Source organism: Penicillium samsonianum (assembly GCF_028829775.1).
Source record: "Penicillium samsonianum strain IBT 33392 chromosome Unknown utg000005l_segment0_segment0, whole genome shotgun sequence".
NCBI classification, from domain to species: domain Eukaryota; kingdom Fungi; phylum Ascomycota; class Eurotiomycetes; order Eurotiales; family Aspergillaceae; genus Penicillium; species Penicillium samsonianum.
The window spans coordinates 1438946-1458615 of NW_026643263.1; the positions used below are offsets into that span (position 1 = coordinate 1438946).

Below are 19670 nucleotides of genomic sequence, written 5' to 3' on the forward strand. Positions count from 1 at the left end.
AGGCCAAAGTAAGGACAGATAAAATAAAAACCCCAGTAAATATTTTAGAACATTAAGAGAGAAAAAAAGAGGGGCAAAACATAAAAAAACGTATTTCGGTAACATTACACTCATTCTCGCCCGTAACCCGGCGCAAACGAAGACTGGGGATCCCACTCGCGGGCACTATGTAACGAGCTAGGTGGCCTAGGCCCGGAAAAGCTCAGGGAGGGGCGCACATAGCGGGCCTCACGCGCGACATGAGGATTGCGGTCGGAGCTTGGGCTGGGGCTGGTAATCGGACTGCGGCCGTATCCAGATATCTGCGTAGGGCTCGGTGAGGGTATGAAAGCGCTGCGGTCAGGCCCGCCCATTTGTGTAGGACTAGGTGAGCGCATGAAAGCGTTGCGGTCAGGCCCGCCTATTCGGGACGGGCTTGGCGAGCGCATGAAGGTATCGGGTGATTTCACAGATGTAGTCAGCATTTCGAAGCCCTTGTTGTCGGCGAAACGGGTGGTCGCATCTGCAGAGACGAACTCGTTGCGTTGGGCCACTGTGCGGCGGATTAGATCCAGCCAGCCGGCGAACATGGATGGACGAGCGAAGAGGATGAAGTTCCAAAAGCCGACGAGCGAGAGCAGAAACACGACTGCTAGGAGGGTTGCTTCGTTGGGGCCGATAGCTGCGGCATATTCGCGGCAGAGATTCTTGTCGCCAGTTTCGGCGAGGCACATTAGCCAGGGGCCTGCGGTTTTGACGTTTTCTGCTGTTGGTGCGACGGCGTTATCAAGGTTGATGAAGACGACGGCGAAGAAGATTACGTTTCCGAGGATGATGGATGTGAGGGCGATGCCGCGCCATTGGAGTTTAAGCACGCGGCGTACGCGCCGGTAGGCTTGTCGGGCTGTCACGGTGCCGATGCTGGATGTGTAGGAGGGGAGATTTGTGCCGGAGCTGCCTGATGTTGAGGCGGATTTGTCAAAGAGGGAGCGGAGGTAGATGTGGGTGCAATAGATCATTGTTGATAGTTGGAGGAAGAGGGCTGCAGCGGCGAAAATCATGACTGGGATCCAGTAGTCGTATAGTGCGTTGGTTACGTTGATATGGCAGATTTCGCCGAATCGGAATGACACTCCCGTCAGGATCAGCATAACTGTCATTCCGATTGCTGGGATTCCGAATCCGCAGACAAAGGCTGTCCACATGAACTTTGGCCCTAGGACTTTTTCCCAGCATACTTGTAGGTGGAAGGCCAGTGTGCGGATGAAACTCCATATGACCACTAGCCAGCCCCCGAATAACAATAAGGATCCAGAGAAGGCACATGAAAGATCTGAGCGCATGCCATTGGGGGTGATTGCATTGTGGCATTGGTCTGGTTTGGCACCGAGGGGGATGATGAAGGCGAGCTAGAGTAGAGTTAGCCATAAAGGTTCCCAGCGCACGCCAACATCCAACTTGCCTGCATGCAACAAATACCCAGCGTAAAGCAGATACTCAGATAATGACGGTGAGTCCATTTGACGGGTAGCACGGCGTAGGAAATCAGTAAGAAAATACAAAGAGGGAGAATGGCGACGCTGATCCAACTCGTGACACTGATTTTATCGCCCAAGGCTATATAAGCACGTTAGATTTTGGAACGAACCCAGAAATCACCCAACTCACCAGTATCATATCTCCACTCGGCGAGAGGACATGGCAAGCAACAGGAATAAGTGCTGTTGCCAAAGCTGATGTTTTTGCAATAGCGGCCATCGATAAATCCCCCGACGGCGGGGAATAGCGTCTCCTCCAGGAAGGGAGCCGGGCAATGTCCAGTTAGGGCGTGCACCATGATGGCGAGATATGCATATCCTGCGCGAATTCCTAACGCGCCAGCGCGATATCGCAAAGGAACAGTATGTATACGAGAGAAAGAGAAGGGATAGAGAAGTTAAGGGCAAACGGGGGTATACATCGTACTTTGTATGTACTCTCCGTACTCCATACGGAGTAACGGAGTAAGTGCAGGACTGGATAGTCTGGAAAGGCCCGTTCTTTTGCCCCACTGGTACACACGAGGCAAATACCCACGGGCCTCCAGAACTCAATTCGGCCTTGGCAAAGTATACAGTGTTTAGCGGGGATAAAATACAGTACACGGAGTACGGAGTACAATACACAGTCACACAGATCTTCTGAAAATGACATGAACGTCCCACGGGTATGTAGACCCCAGGCCATAGGTCATAAACAAGCTTAGGTGATAAATCGGGATAATCCATGGATATACCTCGCTTCTAAATGCTGATGTCCAAGTACGGAGTACATATGTAGATCTCATTGTAATACTTTAGTGTACTACTAGTATAATATTACAATATTGTAGAATAATTAATCTAATTTACCACTCAGCCTCCTCCATACTTTGCCTTTCCCGTGGTTAGTGCTTTTTTTACTATTTTTCAGTCTACAATGAATACAATGCTAATGTTGATTCAATATTATGTACCCCATAAATGAGATTTAATAGATCTAAATAGTACAGAGTAATACTTATAAATTACACAGACAGGCACACCCCTCTGACTGGAGTGTCCCCAAGCTGACGGCAGTTCTGCCAAGCACTGGCCTCTCCGTCCTGATTCGATTGCATCTTTGCCCCTGGAGATCAAATTCTGTCGGTTGTAGCACAGAGGGGCCAGAGTGGCCGGTGTCACCTACAGCAGAATTTCCTCGCTAGAACCCACGCGTTAATCCACCCAATCATTACGACTAACCCATCACCCGCTGTGATCACCACCAGCATTCGTTGTTCATGAGTCCAATCGGATGGCTGACAGAGTTGTATATGATATATATCTGTACTCTGTATGCTGCTAGACGATCTATCACAGTGAAGTGGTTCAGATGATTTGAATGCATCTACTCTGTAAAAGTCCCGGAATCCTCATCCACGCCAATCTGTATCGGTCAGATCCTGATCCTCCTATTAGATCTCATTTATGGATAGATCAGCTGATCCATTCACTAGTTATATACCCGTGGACATGTTACCTGTCTTTGATGTTCTCCATAGATACGTCCTAGCTCTAAGCTTAAAGCTATCAATCTGACTCGCTACTCTTCCTATCCACATCAACCCACTAGCTTGTAGTCAATCAATCCTTCACCCTACAAGAAAAGACAGAAAAAGAAACGACAGGTCAGAACATGTCTTAAAGCTACAGAAACACCCCTCATTTGCCGACATACAAACAGCCCAGGCAACTGCTGCCATCAAAACCAAAGCAAGAAAGAAACGTCTCTCAACACTCCAGCCCCCCACTTCATTCGATTCCCAACCCAAGTACGGAGTAAACCACCCAATAATCACTCAACAGAAACACCAAACACACAAGCTCGATGTTATTCCCGTTAAATCAAAAGTTATATATAGAAAAGTCCGTTTTACGAATTAAGCCTCTTACCGCTCTTTTCTGCTCCCTCCTTAACAAACCGAGAAGGGAGAGAAAATATCTAGACATATCTAGACATCCAAAAAGACTAACTGAGAAGAAGAACTGAGAAGACTCTGACAGTACCACCAAAAAATGACATTTAAAAAGACATCTGAAAAGACTACTAAAAAGATTACTAAAAAATACTACTAAAAAATACTACTAAAAAACGACTTGACAAGGCCGCATAAGCGGCCGACTATTCTTGTGTGCACTTATATTCAGATATCAATACACTCAGATCGTGCTTAAATCCTAAATAATATAATTCACTCCCAGCTCACCACAAACCCAAATCCAAGCCCAAGCCCCTAATTAAAAATACCTAATGTTGAATGTCCAATCTCCAATCTCAAACTAAATCTCAAACTAAATCTATAATTTCCCCCACCACCGCGACCTAAATTCGGGTCCTATAAACCCCTCTTCCACCCTATTATGCACCTCCGCCAAACTTTCCATTCTCCATCCTCCCTTCCGGACCGATCCCCAGAATCCTACCCGAAATGAAATATGTCCGGAACAACCGGTACTAGTAACCCGAGATATTCTCGTCACCGCGTAGATCCTGAATAATCTCGGATATGGCGCATTATGGTTCGGATAACTTGCCCCCGCGGAACCCCAGAAGGGGTAAATCAGTGGGGGGAAGTGGATTCGGTGACACCATCAACGGAAAACCTGCAGCGTTGAGGGTTGCGGGTTTGGGTTTAGGGCTGGAGCGGTGGGTTTGTGGTCAATGTTAGAGATTAAAGAGGTAGAAATGAGGAAGAGGTTGGTGATATTTGGTGTTAGCGGGTGTTAGTGCTGCTTGTTATCTTTTGGCCCGGTGCTAAGTTTGTGTAGTTCTTTTTTTTTTTACTAAAATTGTTGTTGAAGAATAATCAAATAAGACATAATGATCGAATCAGCTTGGAAAGCTCGAATAAATACTGGAATATATCTGCATAATATGGATAATGTACGGAGTACAAGGTTCGGTGTCTCATGTGAAGAACTCAGAGGCAACTAAACCGAACCTGCAGAATCAAATGGGGAAAGGTTCTCGACACTAATTTTGATGATATTTCTTGTTTTATTCTTTAGAATCCATTTGCCCACTTTATGGTTATGGCTACCTATATTATACTTTGTACCGAGTACACTCGCACTATACTATGATTACTATAAGACGTCCACGGGTATCATGAACAACCATTACTCATGTCTCTGGCATTCTCACACCATGTGAGAGGCACATCATGAGAATTCCCAGTCCCTTGTCACTTAACAGGCCATTCTCAACATAGCATGGCGGGGTGACAGGACTGGAATGCATGGTCACAATTCGACACAAGCAAGCGCATTTCCCTGCAAATACGCCATTCACTCCAATACCCTCAGATGATTTCATCGGGCCCAATACAGGACCGACCAAGAGGGACCAGTTACTATACAATGAGGGTGGTTGCCGAGCCCGCGCCAACCCCTCAACTCTGGACGCTATACTTCCTAGGCTGAAGACCTTGTAAAAAACAAGGTACCTTCACTCAGGAACCAGGCGATAGGGTCGAACTCTCATTCCACCCCCACTCCTTCAGCAACTGCTGCACACGGTACTCAGTTGCCCAGCCCAGATCAGACTCGATACTCCTCAGTAGACGCACGGTAGTGCGGCGCTCACGCGGGTCCGTCAGACACTGCCCGCTAACAAAGAGCGGCTGCAGCGAGTTGATCCTGACGCTTCCGTCCGGGCGGGAGAGACCGATGCCCACGATCTCGCGGCTGTGGAATGCGATCTCGGACTCGATGGAGCGGTACGACTGAAGCCGAAGCGTAATGGTGCTCCGGCGGCTGGTGGACTCGTGCGGCTTGTTAATGAGCAGCAGGATGCGTGCCATGTGGTAGTGCTGCATGGCGGAGGCGCACATAGGCAGACTGTACCAGATTTCCTGGAGGGTGGAAATGTCTTCGTTTTCGTTGGGCGAGCGATGGTGTGTGAGATTTGATGGGTCCATTCGTGCGCAGGGCTGGAATGTCTCTGGGATCCCGGTGTACCATGCGTCGAGCTCGGATTCGAGCCTGTACCACCGCTCCAGCAGGACTTGTTGCGAGACGCCCAAGGGTCCTGGCACGGATCGGTGGTCGGTTAGGTGTACGTTGTCGCCGGAGCTTATGAAATTGACTATCTTGGACATTATCCAGACTAGTCCGTTGCTGATTAGGTCTTCTTTCATTACATCTTCGCCTTCTGGGTATCCTGCTGCGCCTGTGTTGCTGGCGCAGACAAAGCCTGCATTGTCGATGAGTAGACCTGCTTCGGTCCAGAGGACTGTGTCGTCTGTGTTCAGCCTTGTGTGGCATTCATTAATGACTTCTATTTGTCAGCGGGGTTTGGAGGGAACCATTGGTCGAGAGAAAACACTCACAGGCAGCTAAGTAGTCCTGCCGCGCAAAATTCCAAAACGTCGCCCTCCGAGCCTTGGAAAGACCCGACTTCTTAGGCGTCTGCGTCTGATATGAGTTCTCTCCCGGAGACTGACGCTGCTCAAGAGGCATCATGCCCACTTCAGCGACATCAAGCAATGACTTCACGCCACTCAAATGACGATTCCACGCAGGGCCAGCGGCATCGAGGAACTCATACACAGAGAGAATGGCCGTCGCCGCGAGCACCTCATCGGAATGAACTCCATGCGAGAGCCGACTATCAGAAACCCGTCTGCGGCGCTTACGTGGGTTATCCGAATCTACAGAAAGCTCGGCAGCCTGCCATTGGCCGAAAGCCTCGGGGGTGCTCAATGGAGGTGGACCCTCTGCGTCGGGTTGCAGCTCCTTCATTAACAGCTGGATGGCCTTTTCATAATATTTAGCCCCGTACCATGCAAAGTCAGGGTCTTTCTCGGGCCAGAGTTCCATTGCAGCTTGCTGGGTGCAGACTCCGCCTACCGATGCCTTGGCACCTTTGACTCGACCCAGCTGTTTGGCGGAATATGCGCAGGCGGCGAATTTCAAGAGCGGGTTGGTTCTTGCTCGCACTGGGACGTATGAAGCGAAATATGTCCCTAGGTCAAAGAGATCCATCCTGCAGATATCATCGTTACTCATGGTTCCACGTGAGCAGATGGGATAAATCATACCACAGTCCCGGTCCTTCGGAGTAATGTCGCAGAAGAAAAGCGGTCTCGAAATCAGTCTCTGCATTATCGTCTGTGTGATTCATGAGGCTCATGTGGCTCATGTGGCTTAAGCTTCTCTGTGAAGCTGCCGGTCTTGATGGAAGCGCAGTATTCCGGTCGGAGAGCTGCATACTTGGGTCGATGGAGGGGGACATCGAATGCGAGGGGTTGAGGAGGAAATTAATATTGGTATTGTTGCTGGTGGACGACAGCGACATGGAGGGCGAAGCCGGGGGTATAGCGGCACTCCGCCGTGTGTTTGGAGAGGTATATGAGGTACTATCGGAGACCGAATGGTCTAGGGAAGAATAAGGAAAGCGATCGTGCGTTGCGACTGCCGACAAGGCTTCCAATCCCTGTGTCTCGGCATCGCTCGGTCGAGAGCCTCCACTGCCCCATCTGTGATTTGGAGAGTTTATTTGCGCTGCGCTGCCTGGATCTAGCAATGAGGCCTCGATGTCGTCGGCGTATGGATCGGAGTTGTCGACGAAGATCACTGCAGAGGATATGAGCTACCGTCTAAAAAGAAATCCAGACCCAAACAATATGTCCCAGTGGTGCCGTACCATGTTTGGGAACATCCAGCCACACGCTATCCTTATCAAAGGTGTTCTTGTACGAATAGAACCCGTTGAGACTACCGCGACCATCTGGGGAGTTCCGGTTCATCGACGCGTTCTGCTGATGGCGGAAAACTACTCCTTCGCTCGGACGACATTCTCGGCCACCTTTGCGACATTGTGAACATTCGGGCTTTTCTTCATCACCTATGAATTATTTAGTCACGGGGCAATGAAACGGTTGAGAGAACAGATTCCTACATTTAAGCTTTCGTGTTCGACACGTTAAGCTGGGTCGTGTTAGCAATATACCACACCAGTTGGGTGCATGGACTTACCAGCCGGTTCGTGATCGCATACCGAAATGGCATGAATGCGATGCAGTGGCAACATCCGAAGTAACGAAAGTGGTCGGGGTTGGGGAAACGAAAACCTGGAGATCGACTTGCGGGGAGAGACCAGGTGACCTGGGGCCCCACACAAATAACCTGACTCAGGCTGTGTTTCCGAGGTCAGGTGGTCAGGGACGCGTATATTAAAGGCCTATGCTTTTGTTGTTCTAATTAGGTATTGCTAGTATAGTATAATACGTATTTGTTAAGAATATTTCCATCAGCAAAAGGGTATTGTATTAATTGTCGTGTCCACGAAGCGTGGCTATCTACATATCTCCAACCTCCCTAGCAACACACATCCACCCAAGAAATAAATCGCTGAAAAGCATATGGTACATCAACACAGAAGCATATTCACAATGGAGGTTTGAAAGATTGTATCGGCCACATGTGCCATGAGCCAGGAGCAAGGGGGGGAAAAAAGTCGAAGATAAATCGCGATATGGCAGGCGCGAAAACAAACACAGGCGAACAGAACAAAAGACATTAAAGATGGCTGGGTATAGCAACGTTGCTTATGATAAAACAAAACAAAAACGCCAGCCTCGAAGCAAATCAGAGGGGTAGCGTTTTTGGAGCGAGAGGGGCATTAAAGGGCCGGGGCACCAGGGTTAGGTTGATGCAGCGAGTTGAAGAGGTACTCGGGCGGCAGGCGCTGCATGTCGGATGGTCGATCGGTGCCGAAGGTCTGAGGGGCGGCTGCGTAGCCCTGGCGGCGGCGCTGTACCTTGTTCAGGATGACACCGGCTAGGACGATGAGGAAGACGCAGCCCAGAGCACAGCAGAAAGCTACCAAGACTGCAATGCCATTGGAGTGATGTTTTGCTAGGTCGACAAGTCAGTATTGATTCACATGAACGAAAGGTCAGGTAAACTCACAGTTGATGGTGTAAGGGTTTTTATTCTCGGAGATCAACTTCGACATGCTGCCCGGTTGGCCATCGGCTCGCTGGGAAAGGATAAATGGAGTGATATGAGTTCCGTTGTAGAGCGCCGCTGATGCATGTCCGAAGTCCGGGATCACAAGCGAACCCATAATCAACAACGTCTGCTCGTTACTCAACAGAGAGGCCGCGGAATGGTCGTGAAGGACAGGAAGAAGCTCTAGACCACGAATGACCGTGCCCTCGGAGAAAAGATTTCCGGGAGATTGGAACTTGGAACCGTCGTAGCTCAAGAAGAAGGCCGAGCCATTGGCTGCGGTACCTCCGATCCAGAACTTTGACAGATCTGTGCTAGCAGCAGTAAACGTAGTGACATTTCCGGGGATATCTGACTGGGATGCTCCAGAGAAAGATGACCATATTTCGGATTTCACGTTGTAGGTAGCAATTGAGGTCTTGTTGCCACCGACCCGAAGGTCGCCCACAGCCATCAGCGTATTTTGACTGGCCCAGTTAAGGTCAATCACGGTGCCACTTAGGGACGACCCAGGTTGATCCCATTCACCGGTGGTAGCATCCATATAGCAGACAGAGTTACATGGGAACTGCCCAACACCTTCGAAGTTTCCTCCAAAGTAGATATTAGACGAACCCGGTCGATTGACGACAGCATTGACTGAAACATCCGAGCCTGAGAAAGCCGGCTGAGTCTGTGAAAACTCATTCTTTTTCAGGTCGAAAACCACAAGACCGCTCAGATTGGTACGACCGATGCTTCCGGTGACATTTCCACCCGCATAGAGGGTGTCGTTGTACACAAGCATTGAAACAAATGTTGAGTTACTGTCGACGCCTTGCGGCAAACCTGAGATCTTCTGATCGGTACCGTTGAGGATGGCAATATTTTCAATGGTTGATCCATTGCTGCCAGCGGCAGCGAAATGCCCACCGTAGATAGTGAGATTGCGGCTCGAATCGGTATCATAGGCACCGGTGATCAAACCAGTGCTCGACTTTTGGTGGTTAACCTTCATCGACAGAGGAATGAGCTGCAAATCATCGGAATCTAGCAGGGACACCGCACCACCAGCGATGATACCATTGGTGGCAAGGTTACCTGCCAAAATGAGCGTATTGTTGTGCGAAGCAACACTTGAGAGTTGACCACCGAACTGCATCTGGGTAACATTAAGGTTCTGGATCCAGTCCTTGTGGGAGGGGACCCAGATGGCGAAACCAGCAACAGATACCGCGGGGTTTCCGTTGGAAGCAATGATCTGGTCGAAGTCGCCGCTCACGGCGAGAATGGTTTCGTTAATAGCAGTTGATGCATTCAATTCAACAGCCCAAATCGAGTTGACAGGGCCGTTCAGTCCTGCGCCCAGGGCCGACCACTCTTTAGAAGAGTATGAGTATGCCGCAACGTGCTGGAGGCCCTTTGAACCTGCGTCTGAGGTATCAGTGAAGCGACCTCCAACGTACAGGACATCGTCAAGGGTGGCCATTGCTAGTACTGGAGAGTTCAATCCAGAGCCGGGCATTGCTGTGACATTGCCATCCTTGATTGACATGATGTGGTGGATCTTGCTGTCGGAGAAGTTACCGGCGACATAGATCACATCGTCATGCTCCTTGATGATTGAGATTGTTGCATTATGGTCAAGTGAAATTCCCGCATTGTTAATGTCCGACTTTGTAAGATCCGAGGTTTCAGTCTTGGAAGTCGGATCATAATCGTATAGTCCATTGAGACCGCCAGTGCTGGAGAGTAGTTCAAATCGGACACGAGACGCTACAATGGTGATATCTCCTTGGCCGTCCTTGGCCCGCAGGGTAACTTTTGGTCGGAAGGAGTCACTGTTGGCGTCGACGTACCCAGTATAGAATGTGTCGTACTTGTCGTGGTGGTTGGTCTGGTAGAAATATGACGGATCGGGCTGGTCAGAGTCAGAGCCACTCGTAAGGGTAGCCGTGACATTAACAATGCCCCGTGAGCTGCAAGAGTTGTCCTGGCTGCAGCCGGGAGTATATAGCTTGATGGTATAGTTGCCGGATTTCTTCACGTCAGGCTCGAATGTTACGGATGTAGTCGAGGCATCAGAGTCGGTCACCTTTGCAGACACATACCCAGACTCGACAGTCCAAGAGCCAGTGCGCGTTGACTTGGCGGGGTATTCAATGCCTGAGCATGTCGGTTCGTTGTATTGGTCGACAGCGTATGTTAGGATTTGATCTTGGAAGACTTCAATGCCGTTCAGGCCAGCTCCTTGTCCGTACCAACTGAGAACCTCGATCTGAAGTCCCTGCATACCAACGGGATTAACCATGGTGAATTCACGGTACGTTTCACTCGTGTTGCTGGAAAGCGGGCAGGACGAGTCACAGCTGGTCTTTTTTCCTGACTCGTCGATGTAAGTCAGATTCATGATACCATTGTCGGGGAGCGCTCGAAGTAAAAAGTCCTTGGTGCCGCGTCCATCTAAATGAGTGTTGTAAAGGCGGATTTTAGTTGGGAAAAAGTCAAATCCGAGGTCTGCTCTCCAAAATCCCGGCGCATAGTCATGTAGAAGATAGGTCTTGCCTTTGGCAGCCTCCCCATTTGTCGAGCAAATGATGTTACGAGGATCGGAGTAGCCGTCCAAAGAAGAGTCCGCATCGGATGTGACGGTCGCATTTTGAAGGTTGAGGATTTGTCTTTCGTTTGAGGAGCTGGTGCTATTTCCCAGGGCGTCGAATGATCCTCCAAAGATGATATGGCCATTGTCAGCCTTCAAAATCGAGCTGACTGGGCCATTCAGACCATTGAACGGGAGATCAGTCCAGCCATCGTCAGGCGCCCACGCGAGTGCGTTAGTCGTGTTGTCGTGGCTGAATTTTCCTCCAACGTAGACGCGGTTAGTGTCCTGGTCGCAAGTCACGGCCGCTACCGAGCCTGAAAGGCCCGGTAAGGCAATAACTTTGCTGGTATTTGGGTTGAATAGAGCAGCACCGGGCGAATCGACTCCGCCCAGGCTGGTGAAGTTACCACCGACAAATATCCCTGCGAAAGTCCCATCCTTTTGAGTGAAGGGGCACATTGCCATGATTTGCGCATTGGCAGATGAAAGATTCGTGAGAATGCCGTTCGGTAGCGGGGTCAGAAGGGCTTGGGTGCCATCAGGAATTGATTCGGTCTGTTCCTTATATTGATAGAGGGAAACGCCATCAAAATCACCGGTGATTGATACCCGTCCCAGCGAGGTCAGGTCCAGTTCCGGAACGGAGACTGACTCGAATGACAGGGCATTGAGAGTTGGTAAAAGCGAGAGGAGCGAGGGCCAGCCGGCCGCCGCGGGCCCAAACAATGAAGAGATCCTCATTGTCGTGGGAGCGACGACGGGCAAGAGAAGTGTAGTTGACCAGTTGAAATGGCTGCAATAGCTGAAGCGAGTGTGGGAAGACTAGACAGGGTTGTGCTGTCCAAGGAATTCAGGGAGGCCGTCAGGCCGCAACGCGTGGAGAAAAGAACGTGATAAAGAATGTGGCATAAAAAAAAGAGAACTTAAAAGCGAAGGAATGTAAATGAATGAATCATGCTCGAGACCGAAGCCTCACTGCATTTGAGTATCAACGAATGACTGAATGTGAAGTTGAAGGGAACCCAGGGGAAGACCCAGTTTGCTTGTTTTTCAAAATTGAAACGGCAATACATCAAATTACACTTCTCAAATTAAAATTACGAGGGCCACCACGCTAATGCACTTCACAACTCACAGACCACCAATGAGGTGGGCTATTACCAGCCTCCCGTTTAAATAGTGGGGACCTATGGGCCGTGGATGTCCACGGGTGGGATATCAAAGGTCTTGGATGCTGTTGACAAGCATAGTATTATGAGCTGGTGGAAAAAGAAAAGGTGTCTGCAGTTGATACTATTAAATATGTATCAATTTGAGAATCTGTTTGACAAACAACAGATCTCTATCCACAATTACTAGGGAAAGGGGGACTCGGTAGAATGAGGATCTACCGTCGTACGACTAATTTGCCGGTAATGACCATGATGTACAAGATATTCAGCACTGCCCTTATCTCCTGTGAAGTCATGGATCCCCTTGGAATCCCTTTTGATATCAATTATGATTTTTGATGTCATTTATTTCAATGTCTGTCTACAATGTACTTACCTATCCATATTGTATCTGTGGGTCGATATGTATTAATATAGCCTCGGAATCCTATCGTACACCAAAATTGAGCTAAATCACCAAGTGGATCCCGATGTTTTGTCGCAGAAATGATCCAGAGCCCCGCGATGTTTCGCTTAATATAGAATCGGGCTCCACGATCTGGTTTGGTCTGCGTATACCAACACACGTACGCCTCTGGGGCATACGTTGTAGATGTTTGGTTCCTTTGGAATCCACATAATTACCTCTGTATACCAGGCAGTGTAATATGTCTACCTACAACATACGAGGTAGGTAACTGGTCCATAGGTCCATAGAGTTTATGCTATAATAGAAGTACTAGTAAGGATGATATATGTATACATGTACCTAGGTATGATAGAAAAGGGAAGAATATTGCGCTTGTTTCATCGGATCTGACACCTGGAAGATCTAGAATATTTCCTGTTCGATACATAGTATACCTTATTCCACTACAGTCAACACCTATAGACAACCTTATGAGAGTCAGCTAGGCGCCTAACAGACGAAATGATCTGGGTTGCAATTGAATATGAATTGGTCATCTAGCAACCACCAATGCGACGGCCAGTTGAGTGATGATTTGACTTGAACAATTGTGTCTTAACAAACCGGGTTTCTACATAACCTGAGTCTTTATCTCTTCAATGACCAATGTACTTCAAAATACATGACCAACTCAACTATTCTAATATTCAAATGAAGCTTATTAATCTAAATAAACAAATTCAGGACTAATTTTCAGAAATTGAACTTGAATGATCCCTCCAGCTGCCCAAAAAGAAAGAATAGATGCTCAACATGCTCTTGATCGCCTCAGGCATCAACGCTAAACGCTTTTTGGCTGAAGTGGCCTCCCTACGGCGCGCCGCAACGCGAACTCCAGAAACCGAAATCTTAAAGCTTTCAACCCAGCTCGCCCTCATCCCTCAACTACCTTTCTTATCTGTTTTCTCGCCACTTTAACTCTCTTTCTTCTACACCATATCCCTTCAACTGCCGCAATTTTACATCTACAAGCTCCATCATGTAAGATTTTTCGCAGTGGTTCTCATGCCTGGCACTGACCATCCTACAGGGAGAGCTTCGACAACATCTACCTAGACCTCTCAAAGCAGCCTGGAAAATGCAAGCTTGCCGAAAGTGGTCTGGGCTGGCGCCCATCCGGCGGTGGCGATACTTTCACGCTCGACAGCAGTAACATCGGCGCAGCCCACTGGAGTCGCGCTGCGAAAGGCTTTGAGCTGAAGATCCTATCGCGATCGTCTGGAGTGATCCAACTGGATGGATTCGATCAAGAGGTATACTCCACCGAACATTTTGCGACCATTGACCTACAGACTGACAACTCAAAAGGACCTTGAGCGACTGAGCAAAGCATTCAAGATTTGGTACGGCATTAACGTGGAGACCCGCGAGCACGCTCTGCGAGGATGGAACTGGGGCAAGGCGGAATTCACAAAAGCAGAGCTGGCCTTTAACGTCCAAAACCGACCCGCCTTCGAGGTTCCTTATTCCGAAATCTCAAATACCAACCTGGCTGGAAGAAACGAGGTCGCCGTTGAGTTTGCCCTCCCCGCTGGCGACGGAAACGATGCCGTGACAAAGCCCGGAAGCACAAAGAACCGAGGCCGCAAGGCTGCTGCAGGCCCCGACGAGCTGGTCGAAATGCGATTCTACATTCCCGGAACGGCCGTGAAGAAGGAGAAGACGGAAGGCGCCGACGGCGCTGAGGGCAAGGAGGAAGACAACGAGGAAGACAACGAGGAAGAGGTTGAGGAGCAGAATGCTGCCAATCTCTTCTACGAGACGCTTATGGACAAGGCCGAGATTGGAGATGTCGCTGGCGATACCTTTGCCACTTTCCTGGATGTTCTTCACCTTACGCCCAGAGGTCGCTTCGATATTGATATGTACGAATCGTCCTTCCGGTTGCGCGGAAAGACATACGACTACAAGATTCAATATTCGGCCATTAAGAAATTCTTCCTTCTTCCCAAGAATGACGATACCCACACTCTTATTGTGCTTGGTCTTGATCCCCCCTGCGACAGGGTCAGACCCGTTATCCTTTCCTGGTTATGCAGCTGAAGCTGGACGAGGAGATTAGCCTCGAGATGAACATGACAGAGTCAGTTTCCCCGCGCCTGTGTTTACTTCACCCACTAACAACCTTTTAGGGATATTTTGAACAGTCAGTACAAGGACAGGTTGCAGCCGCACTATGAAGAGCCCATCCACCAAGTCGTCACCAAGGTCTTCCGTGGCCTATCTGGAAAGAAGGTCATTATGCCTTCCAAGGATTTCTCCAGGTCAGTAACTGCCCTATCTTTGCTACATCCCGAGGCCGTTGCTAACATGCCTATAGCCACCACGGTCACCAAGGCGTCAAGTGCTCAATCAAGGCCAACGAGGGTCTCCTGTACTTCTTGGATAAGAGCCTCATGTTCGTTCCCAAGCCCGCGACCTACATTCAAATGGAGAACATCGCGATTGTCACAATGTCGCGTGTCGGAGGTGCTGTCTCTGCCAGCCGAACCTTTGACATCACTGTTAGCCTAAAGGGTGGCTTGGGTGAGCACCAATTTAGCAACATCAACCGGTAAGTACCCCGATGTTTTTTGTTGTTTTTTTTTTCCGGGAATATTCTAACATGAACAGCGAGGAGCAAAAATCCCTCGAGGACTTCTTCAAGGCTAAGAACATCCGCATCAAGAACGAGATGGCCGAAGAGGTATGTGAACTCTGTTTCCCTAGTATGTTGATATCAATACTAATCATCTCCTCTCCTAGGCTGCTGGACTTATTGCTGCTGCTCTTGACAACGATGCCATGGGCTCCAGCGACGACGAAGTACGACCTGACCGCGGATCAGCAGATGAGGATGAGTCGTCAGTTGACGAAGACTTTGCTGGTTCTTCGGAATCTGATGTGGCCGAGGAGTTCGACTCGGATCACGAGAGTAGTGGTGATAGCGATGAGGAGATGGGCGATGCCTCCGATGGAGGAGGCGACAAGCAGGAGGATGAGCGTCCCAAGAAGAAGACCAAGACGGCTATTTAGGTGTACAGCTAGTTTTCAAAATATCCAAGTCTCTTCTAGTAATACATATATTTTATAGTCCATTTTATAGTCTCAATGTTATGTTCCTGATATAGTGGAGCTCACGTGAGTTGGTGATTGGCGGGACCAATTCTGGGGCTTTCTTTAACCCCTGACCTCAGGAGAAGAGATACCTGGCAAGTACACAAGTACACATGCATGTATACGAGAGTAGCTTACGAGCAACCCCCATTACCAATAGAAATATCTCACAATCCTAGCTAGAAATAGAACTGCAGTCCTATTTCTTAGCACCATGCGAGCTGCAATCAGCAATTTGCGGGTTTTTACGGTGTACAAAGTAAATAGAGTAGAAAAGACCCGAAATATAGATAAAATAGGAGCAATTAAAGCACATAAATAGAAGAAATAAAAAAAATAATCAATATATATTAGAGATACGACAAGTCCAAAGCCAGAATTGTATAGTTATTGAACACATCAGGTGTTTCTACGCGGGTCGATCCAAACCAACTCCAGAATAGCTGGGCCCCCGACAACCTCTCTCCTCCCCCCTTTCTTTCCCAGACTGGCAGAGTCAACCTCCTTCTCTCCATCCTTCTCATCTTTCGTTTTTTCTTCCTTCTCCTCTTCTTTTCTTTTCCTCGTCTCTCGCTTCTGGTCAATTTATTCCAGCCCCCCCTTTTATTTTGGAAACAACTCCAGGTACATCCCCCCCCTACTCCCCGAATTTTTTTTCCCCTATCGCGACAATTCGACCCCACTGATGATTAGGAAAGGCAACTGACGACATTCATCATCCAGGGGATCTTAATTCACAGTTTTACATATCCTAAACCCCCGGCTTTCGCAATGTGTAAGCTATCCCACCCATGATCAGGAGACAAACAATCTCGAGGCCCTTCCCCAGACAAGATATGCTGATAGGTTTTTGAAGCTTCACCACCTGCGAGCAGCTCCCCCGTCGCGTCTCCCGTCGCGTCCCGGGACTCTGCCACTCCCAACAATGGCCTGGAGTCGCCTTTCGTCGAGCGCAGCAACCCCATGGGCTCCGGTATCGCCCAGACCGTCACCTCCCGCGACCCCAAGGCCGCAGCTCAGGCCGCCACCGACATGAAGAATGTCGTCCGCCGCAAGCTGACTGGCTATGTCGGTTTCGCCAACCTGCCCAACCAGTGGCACCGCAAGAGTGTCCGCAAGGGCTTCAACTTCAATGTCATGGTTGTCGGTAAGTTAGACAGTTGATAACACTCCATGGACCAAGCTCATATCCACCAGGTGAATCTGGTCTCGGAAAGTCCACCCTCGTGAACACCCTGTTCAACACCTCGCTCTACCCCCCGAAGGAGCGCACCGGTCCTAATGCCGATATCATCCCCAAGACCGTGTCTATCCAGTCGACCAGTGCCGACATTGAGGAGAACGGCGTGCGTCTCCGCCTGAGCGTGATTGATACCCCCGGCTTCGGTGACTTTGTCAACAACGATGACTCCTGGCGCCCGATTGTCGAGAACATCGAGCAGCGCTACGACACCTACCTGGAGGCCGAGAACAAGGTCAACCGCAGCAACATTGTCGACAACCGCATCCACGCCTGTGTCTACTTCATCCAGCCTACCGGCCACTCCCTGAAGCCCCTGGACATCGAGGTGATGCGCCGCCTTCACACCAAGGTCAACCTGATCCCCGTCATTGCCAAGGCTGATACCTTGACCGACGAGGAGGTTACCCTTTTCAAGCAGCGTGTATGTTTTTGGAATCCCTTTTTGATTCGGTTGAAACTGTGGATACTGACTCTTCTAGATCCTTGCCGATATCGAACAACACTCCCTCCAGATCTTCGAAGGCCCCCGCTACGAGCTTGACGATGAGGAGACCATTGCTGAGAACCAGGAGATCATGTCCAAGGTTCCCTTCGCCGTTGTTGGTGCCAACTCCGAGGTGACCACTGCTGACGGTCGTCGCGTCCGTGGCCGTAGCTACCCCTGGGGTATCATCGAGGTCGACAACGAGGAGCACTGCGACTTTGTCAAGCTGCGCCAGATGCTGATCCGCACCCACATGGAGGAGCTCAAGGAGCACACCAACAACTTCCTGTACGAGAACTACCGTTCCGACAAGCTCACCCTGATGGGTGTTGCCCAGGACCCCAGTGTCTTCAAGGAGGTCAACCCTGCCGTCAAGCAGGAGGAGGAGCGCGCCCTGCACGAGCAGAAGCTCGCCAAGATGGAAGCCGAAATGAAGATGGTCTTCCAGCAGAAGGTTGCCGAAAAAGAAAGCAAGCTCAAACAGAGCGAAGACGAGCTCTATGCCAGACATCGCGAGATGAAGGATCAGCTAGATCGCCAGCGTGGAGAACTCGAGGAGAAGAAGGGTCGCCTCGAGACAGGACGCCCCGTCGAAGAGAAGGGCAAGCGAAAGGGCTTCTCTCTTCGCTAATGTCCATGTCTCTGCCGTTACTTTTTTACCCTCTGCCTATACTTCCGGCAACTAACTGATCCCACTCTCATTCCCTTTTTTTCCTTACACTTGTCACCCATCACACTCCCTTACCATCCCATAACGCAACTGCTTTCTCACTGGATGGGCCCACGCACCGAAAAAAGAATGGGGTTTTTTTTTCTTACCTATTGATTGATAATACGATCCTGCGAGGGTCAGCCTGGGACCTTTCACTTCTTGTGATGTACTTTTTGCTACGCCATATCTTGTCTTGCCGCTTTTCTGTGTGCCCTATTACCCGCTCATTTCGTTATTTTCTTAGTGTTTGGGACATTTGGTTGTTCGCCGCCTGTCCGTGTGTTAGTCAATTCAGCGCTTCAGCTTTAGATTTTGCAGTTCAAGTAAGGGGTAGACAATATGCAATAGTTTTCAGATGTATACGATAGCTTGCATAAGCAACAGACATCACCTGCACCCAGGTCTACAAGTCGCGGGTACTCTTTTTACTTAGTGTTTACCCATACATGTATTGATTGAATCAACAGCGATAGCATCAAGCTTGATGTGTAACCAATTGAGAAAGGGGAGAGAAGCAAGGGAAGATAGGGCAACTATCCACATTATATATATTGTAGCACGATGGGTTATAGGCACATTGAGGTATATATTGTATAAACCCGAGAGCCTGGGGCTATTGAGATTATATAACGTAGTGGTTTTTAGAATGCTATGTGACAATGTATACTATATAGCAGAGCGTTAGTACTATCATTAAGTGTATCTTATAAAAGAGGCATGCTATATTATATATGACCGGAACACCCCCGTCCGGAGCCTGATCTTCTCGATAGAAGACGGGATTGAAGAAAAATAAGAGAAGAGCGTAAATGAGATTATAGGCAAACATATATATTGGTCCGGGCTATATATGGAAAAGCCGTCTTGCACATTTTAAGCCACTTTCGCTGCCTATATTCTAGCTACAATACCAAAAAGGGAGAAGATATCTACTAAAAAGACTACCAAAAAGACCACCAAAAAATACCTCACAAGGCCGCATATGCGGCTATTCTTGTCTACTATATTTCGACTCCTAACTTGATTGTTAGCAAGTTGTTCTGCCCACAGGGTATATCATATGACTTAGCCCCTCCTGTTTTATTGCACCTGTTTGACCGCGTGTCTTCGATACCGATGGCGTGTGAACTACTTTGGGTTAATATTTGAGATAGAAAAGGCAAGAAAGCGAAGCATGGAAATACATTTTCTCGTGTTCACCTATACACTTACCATCCATGGGTATCCGGAGACAATTGGCTATAGGGATAAGCTTCAACTTTAAAGACAGTAAGCCATCGAGGATTTTAACGGTCAAAGAGCACAAAGAAAGTATCCCTAGAAGGCTCGATATTCTGGATGTGGAGAGATAGAAAGAAGGACAGTACATATCTACTAGCCTATATCGTATCTACGGGAGAAAGTTCCTCACGATCCCCCACACCCCCAAGAATAGATCT

General features: G+C 49.0%; 5 protein-coding genes across 5 annotated transcripts; 2 read left to right on the top strand and 3 right to left on the bottom strand.

Annotated features, from left to right (window-relative positions):
* Positions 1–110: 110 nt before the first annotated feature.
* gprM lies at positions 111–1816 on the bottom strand (the record flags this gene model as incomplete). Its single annotated transcript, XM_057282181.1, has 3 exons — positions 111–1388; positions 1442–1596; positions 1648–1816. 3 exons carry the CDS (start codon positions 1814–1816, stop codon positions 111–113), a joined length of 1602 nt encoding a protein of 533 aa, XP_057133064.1.
* A 3174-nt stretch (positions 1817–4990) lies between these two features.
* Positions 4991–7537, bottom strand: N7471_009463 (uncharacterized protein; the record flags this gene model as incomplete). Its single annotated transcript, XM_057282182.1, has 6 exons — positions 4991–5814; positions 5870–6525; positions 6581–7115; positions 7186–7386; positions 7441–7469; positions 7518–7537. 6 exons carry the CDS (start codon positions 7535–7537, stop codon positions 4991–4993), a joined length of 2265 nt encoding a protein of 754 aa, XP_057133065.1.
* Positions 7538–8163: 626 nt separating this feature from the next.
* On the bottom strand, positions 8164–11817 carry N7471_009464 (uncharacterized protein; the record flags this gene model as incomplete). The annotated part of the gene is made up of 2 exons (XM_057282183.1): positions 8164–8399; positions 8454–11817. 2 exons carry the CDS (start codon positions 11815–11817, stop codon positions 8164–8166), a joined length of 3600 nt encoding a protein of 1199 aa, XP_057133066.1.
* A 1632-nt stretch (positions 11818–13449) lies between these two features.
* N7471_009465 (FACT complex subunit POB3) lies at positions 13450–15760 on the top strand (the record flags this gene model as incomplete). The annotated part of the gene is made up of 9 exons (XM_057282184.1): positions 13450–13511; positions 13564–13677; positions 13727–13949; positions 14005–14673; positions 14703–14779; positions 14829–14960; positions 15017–15250; positions 15310–15382; positions 15442–15760. The coding sequence occupies 9 exons, from the start codon at positions 13450–13452 to the stop codon at positions 15709–15711; spliced, it is 1854 nt and encodes a 617-aa protein (XP_057133067.1). The 3' UTR covers positions 15712–15760.
* An 803-nt stretch (positions 15761–16563) lies between these two features.
* On the top strand, positions 16564–18150 carry aspB (septin AspB; the record flags this gene model as incomplete). Its single annotated transcript, XM_057282185.1, has 4 exons — positions 16564–16567; positions 16649–16939; positions 16990–17456; positions 17515–18150. The coding sequence occupies 4 exons, from the start codon at positions 16564–16566 to the stop codon at positions 18148–18150; spliced, it is 1398 nt and encodes a 465-aa protein (XP_057133068.1).
* Between the last annotated feature and the right edge of the window lie 1520 nt (positions 18151–19670).